Source organism: Leguminivora glycinivorella, chromosome 8, assembly GCF_023078275.1.
Source record: "Leguminivora glycinivorella isolate SPB_JAAS2020 chromosome 8, LegGlyc_1.1, whole genome shotgun sequence".
NCBI classification, from domain to species: Eukaryota; Metazoa; Arthropoda; class Insecta; order Lepidoptera; family Tortricidae; genus Leguminivora; species Leguminivora glycinivorella.
Window position 1 is genome coordinate 14,686,531 of NC_062978.1, and position 24,756 is coordinate 14,711,286.

The 24,756-nt window shown below is 42.7% G+C and overlaps 1 protein-coding gene across 1 annotated transcript in view; it reads left to right on the forward strand.

Moving 5' to 3' along the window:
• The window catches only part of LOC125228706 (protein kinase C-binding protein NELL1-like), a 79,494-nt gene extending 54,772 nt beyond the window's left edge, over nucleotides 1–24,722 (forward strand). The window contains exons 3-18 of the mRNA XM_048133363.1: nucleotides 6,438–6,588; nucleotides 8,860–9,148; nucleotides 12,893–13,048; nucleotides 13,356–13,487; nucleotides 14,721–14,814; nucleotides 15,289–15,480; nucleotides 15,864–15,983; nucleotides 16,225–16,364; nucleotides 17,524–17,644; nucleotides 17,944–18,165; nucleotides 18,645–18,752; nucleotides 19,371–19,542; nucleotides 20,838–20,964; nucleotides 21,122–21,265; nucleotides 22,066–22,115; nucleotides 23,234–24,722. Of these exons, the coding sequence (XP_047989320.1) occupies nucleotides 6,438–6,588; nucleotides 8,860–9,148; nucleotides 12,893–13,048; nucleotides 13,356–13,487; nucleotides 14,721–14,814; nucleotides 15,289–15,480; nucleotides 15,864–15,983; nucleotides 16,225–16,364; nucleotides 17,524–17,644; nucleotides 17,944–18,165; nucleotides 18,645–18,752; nucleotides 19,371–19,542; nucleotides 20,838–20,964; nucleotides 21,122–21,265; nucleotides 22,066–22,115; nucleotides 23,234–23,336 (2,321 nt within the window). The 3' untranslated portion in view covers nucleotides 23,337–24,722. The remainder of the gene's footprint in view (nucleotides 1–6,437; nucleotides 6,589–8,859; nucleotides 9,149–12,892; nucleotides 13,049–13,355; nucleotides 13,488–14,720; nucleotides 14,815–15,288; nucleotides 15,481–15,863; nucleotides 15,984–16,224; nucleotides 16,365–17,523; nucleotides 17,645–17,943; nucleotides 18,166–18,644; nucleotides 18,753–19,370; nucleotides 19,543–20,837; nucleotides 20,965–21,121; nucleotides 21,266–22,065; nucleotides 22,116–23,233) is intronic.
• The last annotated feature ends 34 nt before the right edge of the window (nucleotides 24,723–24,756 follow it).

Sequence of the window (24,756 nt, forward strand, 5' to 3'; positions counted from 1 at the left end):
TATTTTATCTTTTATGGATTGGTATTAAAATACATGACAGATGTAAGGGGGCCCAAGGAAAGTAACAAAGTTCTGCTATTAAACTAAAAACAATTAATTCTTCAAGCCTATGCATGCAGAACTGCTATGGGAGAAAAGGTGTTTAAGACGACATTTTTAAAAGTTCTTTTTTAGGGTTCCGTAGTCAACTAGGAACCCATAAGGGTTAACATACCCATAGGGTTAGGGGGGAAACTATAAAGTTTCGCCATGTCTGTCTGTCCGTCCGTCCGTCCGTCCGTCCGTCCGTCCGTCCGTCCGTCCGTCCGTCACACAAAAGTAGAACTTTATAAAGACTCACACAAGTAGAACTTTATAAAGACTTTCTAGGAAAATTATTTTGAACTTGATAGGTTTAATAGTTTTTGAGAAAATTACGGAAAACTACGGAACCCTACACTGAGCGTGGCCCGACACGCTCTTGGCCGGTTTTTTTCACAATATAAGTCACATGCAATTTTATTTTACAATCAAAATAAACTATATTATAGTACACTTACATTACCTAGTACATTTACAATTCTCACTACTGGATCGTGATATACCTACATGTGTAAAAATTATTAGAAAGAACAAATTATTTCTGTATAAGTAGACGAACTCCACTGCATCGGGGCTAGTACTTGCGAATGTTGGATTATGTAGAAATGTGTAGGTAATTTTTAAAACTGCTTTTAATATAAATCTTTGATTATTTGATGGAAAAACCAATTTAATGAATATACGTATACCGTCAAGGTTTGAGGAGTTTCCTCAATTCCTCATGAATCCGATATCCGATTACATATAAGAAATCGAGCTTGACAGAATTCGACTTGAAAACTCAATATGTAAGCATAACAAATCTCCTAACAAATAAATGTCACTATTCTGAACTTAAATGCATGCTATGTTATTATAAAAATACGGAAGTCACTATAAGTGTGCCGTTCAGATTTGAGAAGGTTCGTTCTGATCATCATCAGAAGTTCCACTGCACCAAATGTTACTGTTCTGAAAGTAAACATAAGCTGTTCTTATAAAAATACCGAAGTCATTATAAGCGTGCCGTTCAGATTTGAGGAGTTCCGTTCTGATCTTCATCAGCAGTTCCACTGCACCAAATGACACTGTTCCGTACGTAAATGCATGCTGTTCTTATAAAAACACAAAAAAAATCACCATATGTATGCCTTTCAGATTTGAGGAGTTCCCTCGATTTCTCCAGGATACTATTATCAGAACTGGGTTCTGATAAAATTGGGACCAACCTGTATGCATATACATTTGATCAAAACATTTTTTTAGGGTTCCGTAGTCAACTAGGAACCCTTATAGTTTCACCATGTCTGTCTGTCCGTCCGTCCGTCCGTCCGTCCGTCCGCGGATAATCTCAGTAACCGTTAGCACTAGAAAGCTGAAATTTTGTACCAATATGTATACCGATCACGCCAACAAAGTGCAAAAATAAAAAATGGAAAAAAATGTTTTATTAGGGTACCCCCCCTACAGTAGGTTCAGTAGTTTTTGAGAAAAATACGGAAAACTACGGAACCCTACACTGAGCGTGGCCCGACACGCTCTTGGCCGGTTTTTTTTTCAAAATCGGTTCAGTAACGACGGAGATATCGTGGAACAAACATAAAAAAAATTAAAAAAATACAGACGAATTGAGAACCACCTTCCCAGCAGGGCAATTTCGGTGCGGCGGTTAAAAAATAAGTAATGCTATCTAAGAAATAACAAATCGTACTAGTCTAATTAAAAACTCTTTTCATAATTTAATAAAATATTTCTGACATTATTTAGCTGTAAATGTTATTATCGCTATATTATATACTCGTTCTAGCTTTTTTTAACTAATTTTTCACCACACCAACTGATAAAGGCTTACTTTGCTATTCGAAAACAGATAGCAAAATTGCATTTTATCCACAAGAGTGCAAATATAATTTCATACAAATTTTAACTTGATATCTTGAGCTGGCTAGTAAAAATTACCTATAAATGATGATTTTGAATTATAAATATTTAATAAATTGATAGATTTTTTTTTTAGTTTACCACTCGCCACGCTCGCGGTTCAATATTGGGATCTTTCGCTTGGTCGGGCTTTAATATTGGCACGTGCGGTTAAACAACAACTTTGCCCCTTTGTAAAACAAATAACTATTAAATTGATTGAAACTCAAGTATGTATGTATGCTAAACCGGATTAGATAAAACAATTGAACATGCTCGCAGACTGTAATAACACTTTCGAAACCGGGCTCTACGCGGCGCTACGACATTTTCGCTACATACGGGTTTCCCCATGTAATCGGCTACGCTTCTACGAGCGGTGTGCCCGACAGTCGGGTTCTTGGTAGCGAAAGTGATAACACCCGAATTGATATTGAAAAGGCTTACGCAACTCCGTATTGGCTTAGTTCTCGGAATTTCGCTATTTACCTCGAACCCTGAGTTTCGCGTAGGTAGAGGTATATCGTATTGTCTCATGGCTGCGGGAGTCATCGAACTCTAGTCGGGGAAGTTGGGAACTGTGTCGTCATCCACGGGAATAGTTTGTGTGCTGTAAGTAAATAGCGGGTGAAAAAGTGACTGCTACGTAAAGAAGGCGGTGTAGCGGCTCTGACTAGGTTGTGCTACGGTCGCTACGGCGTAGACCCAATAATAGGCTACTTGCCTCTTAGTCAAATCAGCTTCTTTTTAAAAACTGTCAAAATGAATTTGAACGACTTGCTAATATGGAATTTATATGAAATCGAATTGAGTGACGTCACGGTCAACTCGGTTACTTTATATATTTCTACCTGACTTATTAGATATAAACTGGATTTAAAAATAACTTCTGTCCATGTTTTTCTTATAATTATCTGATACTTTATTATATACAATATTTTATTTTAACTACAGTCAAGTTCCCTATTCTTACACAAGTTATTAATATCGGAACAGGAACATTTAAACTAACTCTGTGAGTTTTGGACCTTCGTGATATGCATAGAAAACGCATTATCATAGTCATGTCATATTCGCTATTAAGTCCGTAAATTTTGAAAACTGGATCGGCAAAAATATATTGAACCATAGAATTTGGTCAAGGAAATTACGCGAGAATCGGTTGAGAATTCAGACTATACTATGACTTACCTGTCTAAGCCCAGACTAAATATAAACCTTCGGGCGACATAAACGAAATGATAAAACAATACATTGACATTTATGTCACCCCTCTATCTACATAATCGCTTGTAATATAGAATATTCAATGCTAATTGAATACTCGTAATCCCTGCATCACGTTAATAGGAAGTCGCATAAGTGAAATTTATAAGTCGTGAAATCAACTGCAGTGACCGCGTTTGCCGGCCTTGTCCCGCGCGATTACTGTCCCTCACTTGTGGGATGAAACTCCCCGTGATTCGAACCTCACTTTATTTATTACATGCACTGTATTGCGCACTTTATTACATGCTCGTTGGAACCGTCTCAGGCGCGTGCCAGCAAATATTGGCGATTATATGAATCGTAAAATCGGCATGCGAACATATTTTGGGGGATGAAGCACTAACTTAACTACTATCTTCTAAAAAATATTATAATTTCTCTACAATTATACATATTGTGTTGTAAAGTTTCCTCCACCGGTACTCTTTCAAGCGCAATTGAGGTATTTATCCATTCTGATTTAGATCTAAATGGGATTAAAATTTAATCGTTATTTAAGTCGCTAGAGCCAGCGCAGTGCGCAATGCAGATGTTGTTTTCCGTCACTGCAATGAGATAGACACGTAATTTTGGATTTGGCACAGATTTTATTTCTTCGGGTGCGCACTAACTTTCCTTTCCAGTGAAACTCTAACATGGGGGAAATTCTGTTATAATGGCAAAAGTTTATTACGGCACACTTACAAAGATAGCACGTTTTAAACTCATCCCACAATACAATCCAATGATAAAATACGAGTGCCCATATTATCTCAGTAAGTAAGTTCACATATTATCTCTCGTAGGAGGCTTTGATATTTATTGTGTGTAATGAGATACGAAGTAGGTAGCGATGGAATTTATCTTCAGACGTCTAGGTTCAGACCAAGTCCAGCCCTAGCCAAGCGTTGCGAACGATACGAAACTAGTTCTGTCATGTTCTTACTGAAGAGCTATAGAGAGAGTGATACGCTGCGGAGCATCAACGATTGCACTCTCGCCTAGGGGGCCAGATGAGATGTTCCGCGCTCAATTATCATCTCGGCCCTGGTATCATCAGTAGTTGACCTACTAAAATACGTTGACTTGTTCATACTAAAGAATTTTAAATCAAGATCACCTAAATTACACCTACCCAGCCAGGCACTGTATCTCCGCGTTATGCCTGTAGGGTGGGTAAAGCTAGGAACATACTACGCGGACATCCGTCGTAAATCGACCGCGGACGGGAATCTGGACAATGGAAATACACATAACCGTGCAAACTATCGGTCGACGGACGTGGACGTGGCCTTGAGCGCATGGACGTCCGATCGAAATCTGGCTCGCTGGATCTTTTGTGACCGTGCACACTGATCGGTCGCGGTCGCGGTCGTTTTACGACGGACGTCCGCGTAGTATGTTCCTAGCTTAATTCAATTCTACGGAAAATTTCGACCTCTACACCTAGTAAGACATTAATTAGCATAATTCCAATTCGCATCCAAACTATGACAATTGTTAAAGGAAATAGTTGGTGCTGGCGGGCCGCCAATAGTGAGCGATCGTTACGAGCCAAGGACTGGCTGATCACGGCAGCGCGCCGTGCGGCCGCCGAGCGGCTCGACTCTGATCATATCGCGATTTATTGCACCGCAGGCCGGGCCTGAGGTCGGAACCCACCGAATTATGCCATGACTGGAATATACCTAAACAGCAATCTACATCATACCAGTATTATACTGCTAGTGAGGCTAATTTATGGATCGCATTTACATTATATGGCTCTCAATTGTGGTGGAAAATGTGGGCGGATTGATCAAAATGATAATTATCATTTTGAATCTATACTGATTTCATTAATTCATTTCAGAGCAAGGACTTCTTATAGTTCTTATGCCTAATAGAGTCGGTTCGTAACCTATGTTTTCTTAATTCATAATTGTAGGATAAAATTACCCTGTGTCCTTTCCTAAAGGTTGAACACGCCAAAAGTGGGGCACACTTAAATGTTTATTATAAAAAATGTATAATAAATTAATTAAATGATGTTTGATTTAACTATGAGCGTTGGATTTTGCACGTTTTCGTGCAAAATAAGTTCGCATTGTTTCAGTTGGCTGTTCGATATCGCTACATATATGTATAAATTTTTCACAAAAGTTACTGATATATTTAAAAACTATGCTTTTTTACGATTTATATGGCATTAAAACATTTCCTATACCTTTAATTTTAACGAATCAGTAAATGAATTTTCCCCTCACTAGCTCGGAAACACGTGTTTTGTCCTTTAATACATGCGGGTAAAAACGCATTTTATCCACTAGTGGGTAAAGTAATTTGACCTTGAATAAAGTCAAATTAACTGTTTTAAAATTGATAAAAGTAGATGAATCTAGTAATAAAGATGATTTACTACTTGTGGAACTACTGGAAGCAGTGATAAATGCATTTTTGCGTTGTAGTTTCCTCGCTATAGTTAGGGGAAAAGTTTTGTGTTACACTCGGGTGCAAATGTATTTTACTTCTCGTGTGTTAAAAAACTCGCAAGTTCAGGATTCTATTCTCGAACCACTCGCTTCGCTCGTGGTTCAACTATAGAATCCTTTCACTTGCTCGTTTTTCAATTCCACACTCGGCGTTAAAATACAACTTTGCCCCCTTGTATAACAAATAACTATTATATGCCTTTAGAATACAAATTTCATATAAATCGGTTTAGCATTTAGAGTCAATGAGTAACATAGACAGACAGTTATTTTGTAAGTAATTGTAATTCGCTCCGTGCATCACTGTAACGGCGCCCTAGGGGTTTGATACTAAGTATAGTGTTTAACTGTTGCCCAACAGTATGAAAATGCCTGCCTCTGAAGAGTCACGTATTGTCATCATGTCATGTTCTGTGGTCATCGTTTGTACTTTTCCTTCCATCAACTTCGCGCAGTCTAAATTGAGAAGTGAGGACTAAGGTTATTAGAGATAGGTTTTATATAGGTACCAACTTATTAGATAAATATTATAAATACTGGTAACAAGAACATACCATTCTATTCCATATTTCTCGTCAATGCAATATTCCTACACCTATTAAGCTTTGTTTGGTCCATAGGTTATATAGTTGATAGAGAATGCCTTCAGGCATTAAGTTCGCCTTTTGTGCAGTTTTTTACTGTGTAATAAAGTTGAAATAAATAAGTTTATAAACGACGCACTCACGTCCGTTGCAGGGGATACGCGGTCGCTGCAGGTGGAGGGCGCGGCGTTCGAGCGCGCCGCCGAGCTGCTGCGCAGGTCGCCCGAGTTCACCGTGCTGGCTTCCCTCAAGCAGGAGCCCGCCAACTCCGGCACCATCCTCTCCTTCTCACACGGGTACAACAGGTACAGCTTCCTCCATATCAATGTTACTTCTCTTTCTACTACCTACATTAATAAATCAACACGTAGCACTGCAGGTTTATCACATCATTGCGGGGAAAGTATCTCGCCGCGAGATAGATCACACGTCTTGTTCTAATTGTAGTAATGACATTAGTCTATCTCGCGGCGACATAATCTCGCGCCAATCATGTGCTAACCCTGCTGGTCCCAGCGAGTAGGTAATCTAAGGCCTGATTTAGACGGCGTGCGAACTCGCATGCGATTTTAGTTACATTGCGGGCTGTTGAGGTTACATACAAGGCAGCCCAGCCATCAAATACCGCAATGTAATAAAACACGTATACGAGTTCTCGTACCGTCTAAATGGACCCTAAGAGTCATCGCTTACTTGCTCTTAGTACGACAAGTGTGAAATTTGTCTAAACGCAAAACTACTACCGCATTTTCATTTCCCGAAAGTATTTAAGTCTCTCTTAACCTATTGAGTGCAGGGAACCAGTTTTTCGGTCCGTTGATGTTCGTAGTCTACAATGCGGAAAAAGTTTAAATCGCGCGGCTACGCATGTCGCGCTACGAAAAAGTTTGTTGTGAACGCCGCATATGCGTTAACTTCAAACTCACATAAATCTACTCCCCTCTTAGGAAATATCTACCCTTCCTTTTCCTGATACCAAAATCGCAAAATGTGACAGCTGGATTTATCAATGTTTGAAGTTTAAGTTCTCGATAACAATCGTTTAAGCAAGCGTTATATTTATATGTATAGACTTTATATTTTTTACCTATTGTTACAATAAGATTAGCATCGAAATTACAACGATCTGTATAGAAATACCTACTACTCAGGAATTGGCGCTATTGCACACAAGTACGAACTTCGTAGAATTATACTAACTTCGTAGATTACGAACTTCCAGTCCGTTGTTATAATAATTAAAACACTCGTAATAAAAACAACCCTCGTAATAAAATAAATCATAATATAAAATCAGTTTTGAAATGTAGGTACCTAAGTTGGATTTATAATGTTCCTAATAATTGAATTTTTAAATGTGTTAATAATTGTCAATGCAAGTAATAGTGTAAATGTAAAATTTACATTGTATGTGTGTCATAGAGATAGGTAATTTTCCTGCGCACTATGCTTATAAGAATGTTATTTTCAAACGCTTTTATGCCATTTACCTTTTGATTCTCTTAATGTTATTGCCATGATTACGAAAAGTCACGAAATGCAGGAAAGCAATGATTGATTTGCGCGTTGTAAAGACAGTGATGCGTGTCGCAAATGGCCGGCGTAGCGCCGCGCCAATCAAGCGACTCCCCGCTGTCTTACATGCGCGTGATTAATTGCTATGATTTAATGACGCAATTCGTTTGATGTCGGGTAGAGGGCCATGAAGCACCGGCACGAGCGGGCGCGGCGCGCCCGGCCTCGGCGGAGCGGACCACGGCGGGGCGCACTGACGGTGAGTTCTAGATCTCAACATCGCTGCGCGCGCACGCATCTCGCTTCCCCGGCGGCATCCGTGCGCGCGCATAGGGGAGTATCATGTATCTTGGAATGTCCTGTGCCTCGGAATGTCCTCCTCGATCCATCCGTTGACCCCATTGCGCTCACTGTGACCTCTGCATGGCCGTATATGTGCGTGGGCGGGCCGGCTTGCATGCGTCCGCCCGGGCCCGCGTTTCCGCCGACCGTCTTGTGTTCTGTGTCTTGACGTGCTGTGTTCTGTATCTGTCTAACCCTCACGCCCGACTCTCTGTTTACTGGCTGTTGATGTTTGTCGTGCCGCGCTCGCGCCGAGGGGACGCCGCCGGGCTCGGCCGCACTTGCATTCCAAGCGACATGGGAATCCATATTGTGCTTCTCGTACTGTGTCCGACGGTAACCTCGGCTCGCGCCCGCGCATCGGCGCACGGGCGCACACGAGGCGCTTCTCCACCGGCCGAGGAGAACCCCGCGAACGATATCGGACACACGGCGAGAGTTCTGTTTCTTTGTAGCGGTGCTATGAGACACGTCAGCTAGTCGACACGATCGCGATTAGTTCCGAGGTACATGGTCCCCTATCCTGGCCGAGCGATATTGAGATGTAGAGCGAGCCGAGGTCCGCTCGCGGTCGTGCGCCGTACGCTGTCCGAATATTTTTCTTGTTTGCTTTGTTTATGTGTACCTCGGAACAGTTCGCGAGAGAGCGGCGGAGACATTCCGAGCGATGTCGCGGCGCGACCTCAGGTCTCGCTGAGTATAGTTGACGCGGTGTGCAGGTACCTGGAGGTGCAGTCGAGCGGGCGGCGGGACGAGGTGCGCCTGCACTACGTGGCGGCGGGCGAGGCGCGCGAGGCGGGCGAGGCGCGCGTGGAGACGTTCCCGTTCCGCCTGGCCGACGGCGCGTGGCACCGCCTGGCGCTGGCCGTGTCGGGCGCGCAGGCCACGCTGCTCGTCGACTGCCATCCGCTCTACCGCCGCCTCATCGCGCCGCCAGATCGGAACTTCACGCAGCCGCAACTCACGCTCTGGGTTGGACAGAGGAATAGCAAACATTCATTATTTAAGGTAATCATTTGATCTAATAATTAAAGTTTAAAATATGTAAGTAAATGTTTAAATTGAGAATGCATGAATGTGATTGCGTTTAAGTGGAAAATTACACAAACAATAGTTGGTTGTTGTTGCCTAAATTGTTTTCTGTTTCTGTTGATCCTAATCATTGAAATAAACAGCACTTACATACACAGCCTAAGCTATTTATAAATTACTAGCTTTTACCCGCGGCTTCGCCCGCGTAATAAAAGTATTCTTATTGAAACGTTTACAAAAAATAAGATTTTCATTTGGATCCGTAGGTTTCTTTGTAGGTACATCTGTCCGCGATTATTTCGATTAAGGTAAAGCGGGGCAATTCTCGACTGGAGGGCCATTGTAACTGATCTATTTGCTGTACGGTCCGGTTTTGGCTGAATGTACCTTACACATATTAATATTGTTTTAAAAGAAATTTTTGCAATGATTGTAGAATTGTTACACAGCGACCACAGCGTAGGTGCGAATATGTATGTATTTTACCTATACACGGTGTTTCCGGTATCACTCAAAACCTCAGACACCCCAACAGATTTTTATTTTTTTAAACTCATCTAGATTATTCATCTTTTAATCTGATCGTTACTTTTTTTTTAATTGAATTTTTAATTTTCTGTACAGCTCTACTTGACTTTTAGCTCTACACTCAATAAAATAATTGCTAACTACCATCATAAACCATAAGACTATTTATTTGTGTACATTACTGCAACGACATAAGGTTTACCAATAGACAGCTAAGATGTCACTGTAAAACACTTTAAAGCTTTGTCACAGTAAACTTCAAATTGGACAGGTAATCGCAGTAAGAAAATAAACTCAATATTCAAAATGACAAGGTTGTAATTAGGTAAGAGTTCAATTTGTTATGACTTATGATAAACATTAAGATTAAACTGACAAACAACGTCAAACTAGTAGCGGAAAAAATAATCGTCCAAGTAACCGGCCAGTATTAATATCCCTAAATACTGAAAAAAGGTAAACAACCTCTAGCAATGCGATATACACAATGTTGTATTACGAGTACAATAGAATGGGCACGTCAAAAATAATTAATAATACTAATTTAAATAAAAATATTACCCCCATCAAGATATAGCTCAATCGATTCTACTCTCGATTCTGAACAAAGTGTTTTCAGGTTTTTAGTGTTAAGTGAAACACGGTGTATAAATATTTATACTGGGGAAACTTCATACAACCCACATAGCCAGTATCTCGACGCTATGGTCGGTAGGGTAAAAAGTACTTCCTTGCATTATCGCTTACAATTTTTTCCATTTTGCTTATACTTATTGCAAACGTAAACATATAAAAGGCAAGCAAACAACGATCTTCTTACAGCACATTGAATGTAATAGTTTACGGATGCAGGATACTCGCCGATGCCTACTTACTAATACCTTCCCACTGGGCCACCTGCATTTTACACTGCCTAAATATCGATTGCCGACCGATTATTCCGACCCCAATCCCTATTCTTATCCCCGTCCCTATCTCTATCTTTGTCCCCGTCCCCGTTCCGTCCCTGTCCCCGTCCCTCCCCTATCCCTATCCCCGTCCCCGTCCCCTATTTTTATCCCTATTTCTATCCCTATCCCGATCCCTATCCCCACCCCTACCCCTACCCATACCCCTATCCTTATCCCAATCCCTATCCCTATCCCTATCCATATCCCTATCCCTATCCCTATCCCTATCGCTATCCCTATCCCTATCCCTATCCATATCCCTATCCCTATCCCTATCCATATCCCTATCCCTATCCCTATCCCAATCCCTATCCCTATCCCTATCCCTATCCCTATCCCTATCCCTATCCCAATCCCAATGCCTATTCCTAACCCTATCCCTATCCATATCCCTATCCCTATCCCTATCCCAATCCCAATTCCTATCCCTATCCCTATCCCTAACCCTATCCCTATCCCTATCCCTATCCCTATCCCTATCCCTATCCCAATCCCAATCCCAATCCCAATCCCAATCCCAATGCCTATGTCTATCGCTATCCATATCCATATCCCTATCCCTATCCCTATCCCTAACCCTATCCCGTTCCTGTCCCTGTCCCTGTCCCTGACCCTGTCCCTGTCTCTATCCCTGTCCCTGTCCCTGTCCCTGTCCCTGGCCCTGTCCCTGTCCTTGCCCCTGTCAAATTATCATGCTAGGAGGTGAACTTTGAAAAATCCTTTCTTAGTGCTCCTCTAAGGAACTTCCGTGTCAATTTGAAATTTCTTGAACCAGAAGTAAAGATAAAAACTAAAGCTATACTTATGGCTATTTTGGATATTTTAACCCCATTGCACAATAACAGGGGAGAAAATTTCTTTTCCACCTCATTAGATTTAAAAATCGTTGTATTTATCGTGATCAGCGACCCGATAAACCATAAAAACGATACCCATATTGTGTTTAAGACTTTACCCCCTTTGCACCCCTTTAGGGGTCAAATTTTCAAAAAACCTGAAACATGTATTTAGTCATATGTCTTTAGGAATCCTCCTGTGAAGTTTCGAATAAAATAGTCAAACTAATCTTGTTTCCCCATACAAACTTTGAACCCCCATTTCACCCTTTTAAGAGGAGAATTTTGAAAAATCCTTTCTTAGTGCTCCTCTACGCCATATAAGAAACCTATGTGCCAAATTTGAAATCTCTAGGACCAGCGGTTTCGGCTGTGTGTTGATATGTCAATCAGTCAGTCAATATCTTCTTTTATATATTTAAACCCCATTGCACCACAACAGGGGAGAAGGTATTTCATTTCCGCCTCGTTAGATTTTAAAAAACGTTGTATTTATCGTGATCAGCGACCCGATAAACCATAAAAACGATACCCATATTGGTTTTTTGACTTTATTAACCCTTTTTGACCCTTTTAGGGGTAAAATTTTCAAAAAATCTGAAACACGTATTAAGTCATATGTTTTAAGGAATCTTCCTGTGAAGTTTCGAATAAAATAGTCAAACTAATCTTGTTTCCCCATACAAACTTTGAACCCCCATGTGACCCCCTTAGGAGGTGAATTTTGGAAAATCCTTTCTTAGCGCTCCTCTACACTACATAAGGAACCTACGTGCCAAATTTAAAATCTCTAGGACCAGTGGTTTCGGCTGTGCTTTGATATGTCCGTCAGTCAATATATTTTTTTGATATTTAAACCCTTTTGCACCACAACAGAGGAGATGATATTTCACTTCCGCCTCATTAGATTTTTAAAACGTTGTATTTATCGTGATCAGCGACCCGATAAACCATAAAAACGATACCCATATTGATTTTTTTACTTTATCACCCCCTTTTCACCCTTTTAGGGGTTAAATTTTCAAAAAACCTGAAACACGTATTCAATCATATGTCTTAAGGAATCTTCCTGTGAAGTTTCGAATAAAATAGTCAAACTAATCTTGTTTCCCCATACAAACTTTGAACCCCCATTCGACCCCCTTAGGAGGTGAATTTTGGAAAATCCTTTCTTAGTGCTCCTCTACACTATATAAGGAACCTACGTGCCAAATTTGAAATCTCTAGGACCAGCGGTTTCGGCTGTGCGTTGATATGTCAGTCAGTCAGTCAGTCAGTCAGTCAGTCAGCTTCTTCTTTTATATATTTAGATATCGGTGGTTTATCAATGCAAGTAGGTAACTAAATATCGTAAGAAGCGTGGCAGCGGACAGCATTAACTAACGAGAACTTGTATTCCATTCCAGGGTACTCTACAAGACGTGCGGCTGGTGAGCGGGCCGCACGGCTACCTGGCGCAGTGCCCGGGGCTGGACTCCGAGTGCCCCACGTGTGGCCAGTTCGCGCTGCTGCAGGCCACCGTGCAGGAGCTCACCACGCACATCCATGACCTTTCACTTAAGGTAGACCCGCTTTCTCACTAAAGAGTTTAAACAACTTTGGCTAAGTAACAAGCTACTTCACTTCTTGGCTTGATAACTACGCCAATTAAGTTACGTTAGTTAGTTGCTTCAGGCCTAGCTTTTAAAGCTACTTATTCCGTTATCAATTTTTTCCTCAGTTATCCGTAAAATGACGTCTTATGTGATAATATTAATAGACAGAACGATCCCTAACTGTCTGCTGTAGTATTAAATAAATTATCTTATTTATTATTTCGATATCTGTATATGTGAAATTATTAAAAAACTATAAACCCGCATTTTCCAGCTGGTAGGCGCAGAGGCACGTCTGGCGCGGCTGGAGCAGTGCGACTGCCAGAAGTCGTGCTACTCCAACGGCTCCGTGCACGCCGACGGCGCCACCTGGAAGTCCGGAGACTGCAATCGCTGCTCCTGCGTGGTAAGTTCATATACATTTTCCAACTAGACAGTGCGGAGTCGCGGCAACAGGACGACTGCCAGGGCCGTGTTTTATAAAGTTACAAGTTACAGGTTACAAGTGTACAGGCTACAGGTACCTGTAATGCACTGTGCACGATTACAGGTGTTTTATAAATACACACAAAAGTTTACAATTGTAATGGACCACGGTAAAACTCGATTACAAGTGACATCTACAGGTGTGGCGGACATCACTATTTAAAAAAAACATCTGTCATAAAAACCCGTTCTACTGTCGGGACTTTGAAGCTTTGTCTGTTTATTTAAAAAGTTTAATTTAATTTATTGCATCTTTATTGGAACTATGGCCAGAAATGAAGCCAAAATTGAGTGGTTGAGAGCGGTTTTCAGTAGTAAAGAAGTAGAAGGCAAGCATGTTCTCCATTTGCGTGGAGTTCATTCTAAATCGTTCGTTGAACTCGTACGGCGTCCGAAAGTCCAAATTTGTTCGAGACCGAAACAGCCTAGGTCGACGCTGTCGCGGTATCTCGTCATCTGAAGAATCGGATGAAGAATCTCTCAAGAGACGGATCATTTTATTAACACTGTTGAATGAAATAACCGAGAAAACTGAACTACTTAGATGCCGTTACAGGACTCAAGACCCCTGTAAGTTTTTGTTACAAGTGTACCAACCTACACTTGTAATTTACAATATTTTTATAAAACGCCTGTTCGATTATGAGTTTAAAACTATTAAACTTCCATATTTTTGTCTTTGGTTAAGCTACAGGCACTTGTTCCTGTAACCTGTAAAATTGTAACACAGTACTTTTATAAAACGCAAATTGTAAAAAACGGGGCAAGTGTTGCCAGAAAACGCCACCTGGAAGTCCGGAGACTGCAATCGCTGCTCCTGAGTGGTTAGTTTAAGCAGCCTGAGAATATTATATCTGGTGAGCACTTCAGTATTGGTTCAATATTGGAGATTATTTACGTGGATACGGACCGTAGACAAACTGCGAGCCGTAATAGCTTGGAAAGTTGCTCAAATCACTAGAGTGTAGAAAGATCTTGTGGAGCCTTTATCTAACTTCGCAATATTCTAGGACGATTAACAATTACAAAACTTACTATTACATTTATACACTGATAAAAGCACTATCATACACCTATATTGACGAATTTTTAACAATAGATTTTTTGCGAGCAAATGTAACGTGATACAATGTATATTTTATTTTACTTACAGCACGGAGAAATAACGTGCAGGCCAGTTGAGTGCGAAAGAACCGACTGTAAAAACCCAGTGCTACCTCCCGGAGCCTGCTGTCCAACATGTTTAAGTAAGTAATTATATGTAGGTACATTTATAAAAATCAGTCACATTTTATTACCTGCTGATGAATGGAATTTGGAAACCGTGTAGGACATCACCATCACCAACTAGAGCCTAAATATTTCCCGTGTTAAATTCGCGACTGCGTTGGTATTTTACAAATAGGCTACTTTCTCCTAGTCAAATCAGCTTCTTTTTAAGAACTGTTAAAACAATTTGGAACGACTTGCTAATATGGAATTAATATGAAATCGAATTGAGTGACGTCACGGTCAACTGATTTACTTTTTATGTTTCTATCTGATTTATAAAATATAAATTGGAGTTGAAAATAATTTCTGTCCCCGTTTTTCTTACAATTATTTAATGCTTCTGCGTGCATGGTACAAAATATTTCATTTTAAGTACAGTCAAGATGCCTATTGCGCGAGCGTAACAGTGCCTGTTACCGTCCTTTATACTGTTGAACGTGTGATCCCAGGGCACTGCTTGCTGAAGGGCACGCTGTACGAGCACGGCGACCGGTTCGCGCCGAAGGAGTGCGCGGAGTGCGTGTGCCACGACGGCAACATGCAGTGCTCGCGCGTGGACCCCGACAGCGCCTGCCCGCCGCTGCCCTGCGACCCGCCCGACCAGTTCACCGTGCCCGGCGAGTGCTGCAAGTTCTGTCCGGGTAAAGTCGAGATATCTTATTACCAGGGATTTGAAATTCGGTTCAATTTATGCGTCTCGTCCTACGGCAATGTCAATTTTTTCAAGCGATGGCCAGATCGTACCTACTGCCTATATAAAAGTTTTGCGGTGCATTTTATGATGAATATCACCGATTATTTGAGTTCTAAGTTCCATACCTAAAAACGGAAAAACGAAACCGTTTCGTATGGAAAGTTCTACCCCGACGACATGACAACGCGAATACCGATTCAAACAATTTTGAAACTGGTTCTAAATAGAATACGAGAAACCGTTGATAAGTTTTGAGAAATCACCAATATTAAAGTTGTGCCGATGTCTTGATTTATTTATTTTTTACATGACACACTTTCTCTATTTCAGGAGTGGACTACTGCAGTATGGGGCACACGTGCGATGAGAACGCGACCTGTATGAATCTCAACACCAAGTATACATGTAAATGCAACCAGGGATTTGAAGGCGATGGCATCACTTGTGAAGGTAAACTCACTCAACGTACTATTAACTTGCTTAAACGTGCTGTAGAAAGAGCCTGCCTACCAAAATTGCAGCTTTTATTCATATAATTGATACAATACAACAGAACGACATGGGTCACATGGGTATTGATTGCCGGAGGAGCGTCATGGATAAGGAAAGGTCTTTTTCTTCATATTGTAGTTCCTTCAAAAGCTGTTAGTAAATTAGTTGCAACTTGCCTAAACAGTAAATTGTATTTCAGATGTGGACGAATGCAGCGAGGCAGGTGGTCTGTACGGGCACCACTGCCACTCCAACACGCGCTGCGTCAACGTGGTGGGCGGCTACGTCTGCCAGTGCCTGCCCGGATACACCCGGAGAGACAAATTCAATTGCGTCGAGGTAAATAATCGCAATCTAACGACCTTAGATGTAGGCATCAAACTGGCTACTGTCACAATAGATCTTTTATACTAACCGAAAATAGTATATTATATAACGGTAACGTTATGAAGGCTATAAAAGTTGAGTACCGCGGTTAGGCCACGAAGGCTTGCCGAGTGGCCTAAGTAAGGTACGAGACTTTTATAGCCTTCATAATGTTACGATTGTATACTATACTTTTTCTACGACAGCCACATACATACCTATTCGAGAATAATAAAATGGGTTAAGTAGTTACTTACTTCATGTAATGAATGAGAATATTTGTGTGGATCGTCGTAGCATTGAGTATTCTGTCCACAATGTTGATGGCGAGAACTTGTTGCACAATTCTTCAAAATATGCCAACAACGCCGTTTCAGAGAAAGTTGAAACATTTTTTTGCAATTTCCATGTCAAAACAATCATAACATTTTAGGTACGCTTTATCTGACTTTTCATGTAACAAATTGTCAGTCACTTTGAGCGCCCATAGCCTTGATTTCTTCGGAAGTGCATTTTTCACCAGAATCACTCATAATTACTTATGTTTTTGCACAATAACGTCGAATTAAAACAAACTACACACCACCGAAATAGTTCAAATAGTTTCGTGATAAGTTTACAAATGTCAAACATACCATAGACAAGAGAAATAGAAAATAAGCCGGTTTTCAATTACGAAAAATGTGGTTGCGTTCAAGAATATTTAAATGTCGAATGTAAAATTATTGAATAAACTTATGATTTTTACCTTTGTTTTGCAATATCTAATATGTAAAACGCATTTAAGTTTATTTTTTCATCTTGATTTAAATTATGAACCTAAATATTATATTATTTATTAAAAGTTACTTATTACTGTAAATGAAAACATACCTGATAAATGGAAGTTGTGCTTTTAAAAAAAAAATTAACAGAACTCCTATATTCATATGATTACTGCTAGCAGTAATCCTATGAACCTATAGACAAATAGACTTTCTCATCGTTACTCAAATGAACTTAATTTGGATACCGCTGACAATAATCTAATTGACAGATTTAAGTGCTGGAGTAGAAAAAATCTATAACTTGTAACCTCTCGGATTTCTCTTGAACAATTGAACGGAACGTTTTAACGTATCGTGTGGTGCAGGTGGACGAATGTGCCGGCGACACGCACGGCTGCCACGAGGCGGCGGAGTGCAGCAACACGCCCGGCTCCTACACGTGCCGCTGTCGCGACGGCTACGAGGGCGACGGCTACACCTGCACGCGTGAGTACCTTCTATTGCTCTTGTGGGTATGCTTGGAGTTGAATAAATAAACCAGTTTTCGTCTCGAACTTTGACTTATGTATCCATACATAAAATGGCGCAGTCAGTAGGATTCGTATCCTATCGACTGCGCCATCTATGCTCCCAAAGGGAAACCAATTTCGAATCAGACCTGATTTGACCATCCTGACATGTAGTGAGGAAATTGTGACCGGTAGATTAAATATTCTATAGAAATCTCAGCATAAGTATATCACCATAATCAACTTTCGAAGCCGAGCTATTTAATAAATTTCCAGCGATCTGCACGGGCGGTTGCCTGAACGGCGGGTCGTGCGTGGCGCCGGAGCGCTGCGCGTGCGCGGGCGGGTTCGGCGGCGCGCGCTGCGAGCGCGACCGCGACGAGTGCCGCGACCCCGACACGTGCGCGCCGCGCGCCGAGTGCGTCAACACGCCCGGCTCCTACTACTGCGTGTGTCAAGCGGGCTACAGGAAAGACCCATTGCGGGACCATTGTGAAGGTGACTGCTTTTTGTTAGCTGTTAAGGTATGGATAGTGCCTACGCGGTTGACAAACTTATGCGAATCCACATGCCACCGCTCCAATGTTGAAGAGACAGCCGCGTGCGTATCTGCACAAAATTCTAAAACCCAAGTGACGGAAAATGGCAATTCAGTCTCCCTGTAGAACTATCTAAACCTTGTCTATCTTATTATGTTATCTATTACACTACTTATCCAATTACATCGACGATGTAATATTGCTGCCTTTCCATTCTTAAAGGCAGGTTTGTCCAAATTTTTCTTAATGTCCAGTATTTATTTACGATAGTCGCAATAGAGGAGATTTAGTTGTTTTGCACATCGTAGGTTTATTTTATTTCGTGGCAAAATGGGTCTCCGTTATATGTAAAAGATCAAATTCAAACATAAATGCACGTTTTTGAGTGACGCCTAACGAAGTAAACGCTTAAAGAATACCTTGACCTCGATGTTACAGATGTAGACGAGTGCGCGCTGGGCGAGCACACGTGTCCGAAGCACGCGCGCTGCGTCAACACCGACGGCGGCTTCAGCTGCGAGTGCGAAGTGCCCGACTGCGAGTTAGGTCAGTACAAAATGGTAACCATTAACAACAGAGGAACAATCGCGTAAAACTTACGTTTTATATTTATTAACCCGACGTTTCGGACATGATATTACGTCATGTCCGAAACGTCGGGTTAAATATAAAACGTAAGTTTTACACGATTAAGTCCCGTTTTAATTTAATAATATGAGTGAAGATCGTGTTAGTTTAAATCAATATAACAGAGGAACAATTGACAAGTGGTACTCCTGCTGGCCTAGCCGAAATTACAATGGTTGACGCTAGAGGCCGCTCGAAACGTATTGTGTCGCTGCCACGCCAATACGGAAGAGCAATGGAGGTAGCTACGATAACGATAGGCTAATTATTGTAAGCGTTTGTGCATTTGGCTACGTATCCTGGATTGTGTTTGTTTTCTCCTAGAGGAATTTTCATCACTTGTCGACATGGAGGTTTACATATACTAAGGCCGATACAGGTGGACTTCAACCTAATTGCAACGTGTATTGGACCTGCATTCCCCAGCTGCAATGCACGCCAACTGCAACGTCGGCATACAGTTCCCATAAAAGTAACAGTCGGATTGCAATCTGTTTCGGCCCATAAGTAACGGATAACAATGGACCTTTCCTACAGGGTGCTGGTGGCAGGGAGAGATGAAGCGAGACGGGTCGCACTGGAGCGAGGCGGGCGGCTGCCGCGCGTGCGCCTGCAGCCGCGGCGTCGCCGCCTGTCGCCGCGCGCCCTGCGCCTGCGACGAGGGCAACTCCACCACGCAGGTGAGTGATGACAGAGACGGAGCTATCCCGCAGGGTGCTGTGGCAGGGCGAGATGAAGCGAGACGGGTCGCACTGGAGCGAGGCGGGCGGCTGCCGCGCGTGCGCCTGCAGCCGCGGCGTCGTCGCCTGTCGCCGCGCGCCCTGCGCCTGCGACGAGGGCAACTCCACCACCCAGGTGAGTGATGACAGAGACGGAGCTATCCCGCAGGGTGCTGTGGCAGGGCGCGATGAAGCGAGACGGGTCGCACTGGAGCGAGGCGGGCGGCTGCCGCGCGTGCGCCTGCAGCCGCGGCGTCGCCGCCTGTCGCCGCGCGCCCTGCGCCTGCGACGAGGGCAACTCCACCACGCAGGTGAGTGATGACAGAGACGGAGCTATCCCGCAGGGTGCTGTGGCAGGGCGAGATGAAGCGAGACGGGTCGCACTGGAGCGAGGCGGGCGGCTGCCGCGCGTGCGCCTGCAGCCGCGGCGTCGCCGCCTGTCGCCGCGCGCCCTGCGCCTGCGACGAGGGCAACTCCACCACCCAGGTGAGTGATGACAGAGACGGAGCTATCCCGCAGGGTGCTGTGGCAGGGCGAGATGAAGCGAGACGGGTCGCACTGGAGCGAGGCGGGCGGCTGCCGCGCGTGCGCCTGCAGCCGCGGCGTCGCCGCCTGTCGCCGCGCGCGCCTTAAAAGTAAAAATCTGAAACGTTTTTTGTGAAAGTTTTCAAGATAAAAACACGATTTTATTTTTCCTGTAATATTGAGCATAAAACCAATGTTTCCTAAATTTTTCATAATTTTTCGTTGGTAAACTTCGGAGATAAGGGGAGGGGCGGTATTTTTTTTACATTTTCCTTAAAAATTATTTTTTTTTCTACAACAATTTTTTTTTTTTTAAATAGTTTCATCAGGTGTGATCGTGGTCAAACGTGATAGACGTATTCATACTAAAAAAAAATATTTACGTTCAATTTGCGCTCTTTCTAACGATACCCCACTTGACCTAGTAACTTGAAATTTACGGTTTGCCCCCCTTTCATTTTGGCCATTTTCTGCAATTAAAATTAATAATTTAAATAATACTTATACTTTCTTTTTGTAGAGGTTTACTATGTTCACAATTATTCCAAATTTCAAGTTGATAGCATTAGTAGTTCTCGAGATATTTAGTAATGTGACAGACTGACAGAGGTCCTACGGAACCCTAAAAATACTGTTGACAAGGTCATATCAAAACCACTCTAAGCACATATATGATTGTAACATTAGAATCGGCTAAGCAAACTTCGCAAAAGTCATCCGATAATCCCTGAACGTCGTGTTGTATCTATCAGGTGTCGAGTTTGGCGCCGGCGGCGTGCTGCCCGCACTGCGAGCCGCGCTTCCACTGTCGGCACCAGGAGATGCACCACGTCACCTTCCGCAGCGGCGAGCGCTGGCTCTACCAGTGCCAGATATGCGAATGCCTGGTTAGTATCATTTATTCACTTAAGATGCCAGGATCGGAGACATTTTTTTGCTCTCAATATTATTATGTATGATTCCTACAAAATTTCCATTTTCATACGTGAATCTCTTCTCGGTAACATGATTCAGTAGTATATCCGGAGATGTCGACTGTTACAGCTGGGCGAGGTGGACTGCTGGGAGCCAGCGTGCGAAGAGAGCGGCGCGTGCTGCGGCGCGGGCGCGGGCGCGGGCGCGGGCGCGTGGCACGCACGCCGCCTGCAGCCGGGCGGCTGCCAGCTGCCGCACTGCCGCGCCTGCCAGGTGCCTACCCCGCCCCCGCCTGCACACACTCACACACACATCATAACTCTAGTCGTGCCCGAACCATGCTAACGTTTGTCTTGACGATATATACGTTCATAGTTCCACGGCCCGACCCTTACGTACGCTATTTTTCTTTGTACGAGAAAACTAAGTCATTCGATGCGTTCCGGTCGACTTTCATGCTGGCACAGGGAAAAGACTCGACTAGTGACAGAAAATGTCGAGTAACCTCTAAAGATAAAGTAGGTACTTTCCTTTTCCCGGGCCTTTACCTCTTTTTGACAAAGATTTAAAAGGATAAATAAAAACTAAGTAAGTATGCAGGTTATTAACCTAATGCTACTATACTGTTACTATACTCGTACAAACGCTATTTCTCCTGCAGGCCGCGAAAAAATATTTCGAACGAATTTGATCAATACTGACAACTTCAATCACTATAATCATCTGATATCACCTGAAAGTGCATTCAAACATATAGAGATCAGAATATTCGTGCTGCCATCTTTCGCTATCCACGGAAAAATGAAAAGACGCAATGAATGTCCGCTGAATAGCCTATATCACCTATATATGTGAGGTTGCAGCATAAGACGAGCGATTCTGTAGACGGCGTCAGTGTTCCAAATTTGCTCGAGCCGTTATTTTCGCGACCGAGGCATAATATGGCTTCCTTTCCGCTTCCACGTGGAACTCGCTTGATGTGTGTAACTGACCTGCGTTGACAGTGCCCCGCTTGGGCTGACTAACCGCGTGCTTGAGATGGTCGTGTGATCGCCTCGTTTCGCTTGTTGCAGGGAGGCCAGTGTGCTACTTTGGTGAGCAATCTCGCGTGTTGTGTGCATCGGTAACCACCCCACTCTTTTATTCATTCATACATTGCTATATTAACAAGTGTTTATTTGTCGCTCGTGTTCAGGTTGGATTTGTTAAGAGGCGCCCAAAGTTTGATTTGTGTAAAATACTTCAACAGCTTAATTACCTGTTTATTATATTTTAACCTACTTATGTAATTTAAGGTGAATTATTAATTTTATTTATAATTATTTTTACTGTTTGAACGAACATTTATTCAAGTAAGTAAGAGTTCACGCCTATAAAACTTAACAAATCACAGTCAAAAACACTTTCATTCCAGGTATCATTATGTTGCATGTCTGTTCATTTTAATCATCATCAGTTACTTATTTAGCATGGTTATATTGATTTAAATTTATTCCGATACGTATGAACAGTTTTACTTAGCATGTTTCGAAAACATTATATCTACATGGCGCATACAAGTTTTATTTATTTAGTCGCAATTTTTCATTAGTATAGAAGTAGAAACAGCATTATACATGATTATAAATACAAAAAATCACTTCAGTAGAAACTTTTTTTATAATGTAAATAAACGAACAAATTTTGGCGCCCAACTTGGGGCCACTTTAGTAGTGTTGGATGCGCTGTTTAGAATTTCTTCCAATAGAAATATTCGCTTTATTGTAAACTATTGCCAGTCTGTCCACGTAGGAAAACATTATTATCCTTAAAATTCTCTTTCCCAAGCACTTCTCATTAAAGTCTGACGACACTGATGAGTAGGAACTCCAAACCTTACGAGAGACGTAATAGGAATAATAAGTAAATGCACACAAATGTTTCTACCCGGTTGTACAAGTATTTATAAAGAAAATTGTATTTACAATAAAAAAAAATGTTAAATTTAACGGGACAAATGTTTGTGCAATTGGATATTAAGTAGTCAATGAGATGTATCTAATAGTTACTATACTTAGGTATCTAGTCGTCGGCAACAGAGTTGAAGTAAATGATTTATTTTCATTACCTCATCCCTGGTGCCAATATCTATCGTCGGCTGTTTGTTCTTCGGTGCCGGATTATTTAGTCAGTGAGCCGGCACCGGGTGGGGTGTGGGGTGTGGGGTGCCGACGCTGACCGTGCCTCTCGTGCGTGTTGTAGAGCGGGCTCGGGCTGGACGCTGGCGCTGGCGCTGGCGGCGGCGTGGGCGCGGCGCGCGCGAGCCGGGGCGGCGCACCGCAAGCACCGCGGCGCGCGGCGCTAGAGCCGCCCTGAGCCGCGCCGACCCCGACTATTTATTCTAGATAGACCTAATGTTAACCAATTGCGGCGGGCGCGCGCACGCCGAGGCCTTAACTTAGCGGCGGCGGCGCCCGCCCGCGGCGCCCGGAACCGCCATGTGATACTGTATTATAACGCGCGGTTGCGATAGTGTCGAATATATCAAAGTATTTTATCTTCGTTATAGCAATATTATAGTGTTATCGAGTAGTTAGGTTATAGAACGGTGTGCCGCGAATCTTGATCAAATGCCTTTATTATAATTAGTACGGCGCGTGGAGCGAGCGGTTCCGGCGCCGATATATTTTATGCTCCCGACTCGCGTGGCGTTCACCTCGCACCTGGACCCGTACGAGCCGGCTGGATGCGGTAGGGTCGTACACTCGTCTGCCAAAACATGTTACTCTTCAACAATTGTAAAAAGGTGGGACACGCTCTTATGGCTCCACGAATAAGAACTCGTCAGATGTTTTTGCGGTCTTCGTTGTGTAAAATATTATTCAAGTGACTGTGCCATTGTTCAAGTACATATGTACATCATTGTTTAATATTCATCTTATTCCTATAGAGTTTAGGGTAATATAGGTTAACCTAATGTACCTACGTATTGTTTTGAGAGTCATCGTCCGGCCGGCTTTAATTTTACTGTCTCGACTGTTCGTTATTGCAAAGTTTGTAACACTTTAGGAGCAACAGGAGCGTTAAATAACGTAGGTATCTAATAGATGATTTTCGCTTTTAGAAAGTACATATGTCGTCGGGAGTCGAAGTGCAGGGTGCAAGGTCACGCGAGCGGAGCACGCGGCGCGGCACGAGGTTGTGATAGAGCGAGTGCGAGTGTGCTCGTGCGGCGCCGAGCCCTCCGCCCGGCGCGTTCCCACCGCTACAACTAGGTACTCTTCGAATTCTAAATTTAAACAATACGTCGATCGCTTCAAATTATTATACTAGACTTATAACGGTACTATTTAGCTATTGTTGTGAATATTGTATAGTGTCGCTACATTTGCTGCGAACGCGCCGCGCGGAGGGCGGATACTGACTAGTGTAGTGCGGGCCGCGGGCGGCGGTGCGCGCCCGGTCCGCGGCCGGCCGGGGCCCGCGCGCGCGCCGCGCCGCGTACAAACGCGAGGCGCGCGCGCGCCGACCCGACGTGCTCGATAGGCCGCTGTTGTACGAAATTTTTCATAATATATTATAGTTTTTATTTGTCTTTATATAGAAATCGTTTTCTTGATCATTTTGAAAATAACCAAAAATAGGTACCAAATATAGAAAAGACATGATTGTTTCTTAATTTTCATAAAGCATTTTGATGCTTGCATGTTGTATTGTGTTCAAAAAATTAAAATTAAAAAGATATCCTCGAGGTTGTATTTTTTCTCTCTCCTTACCGAATAAAT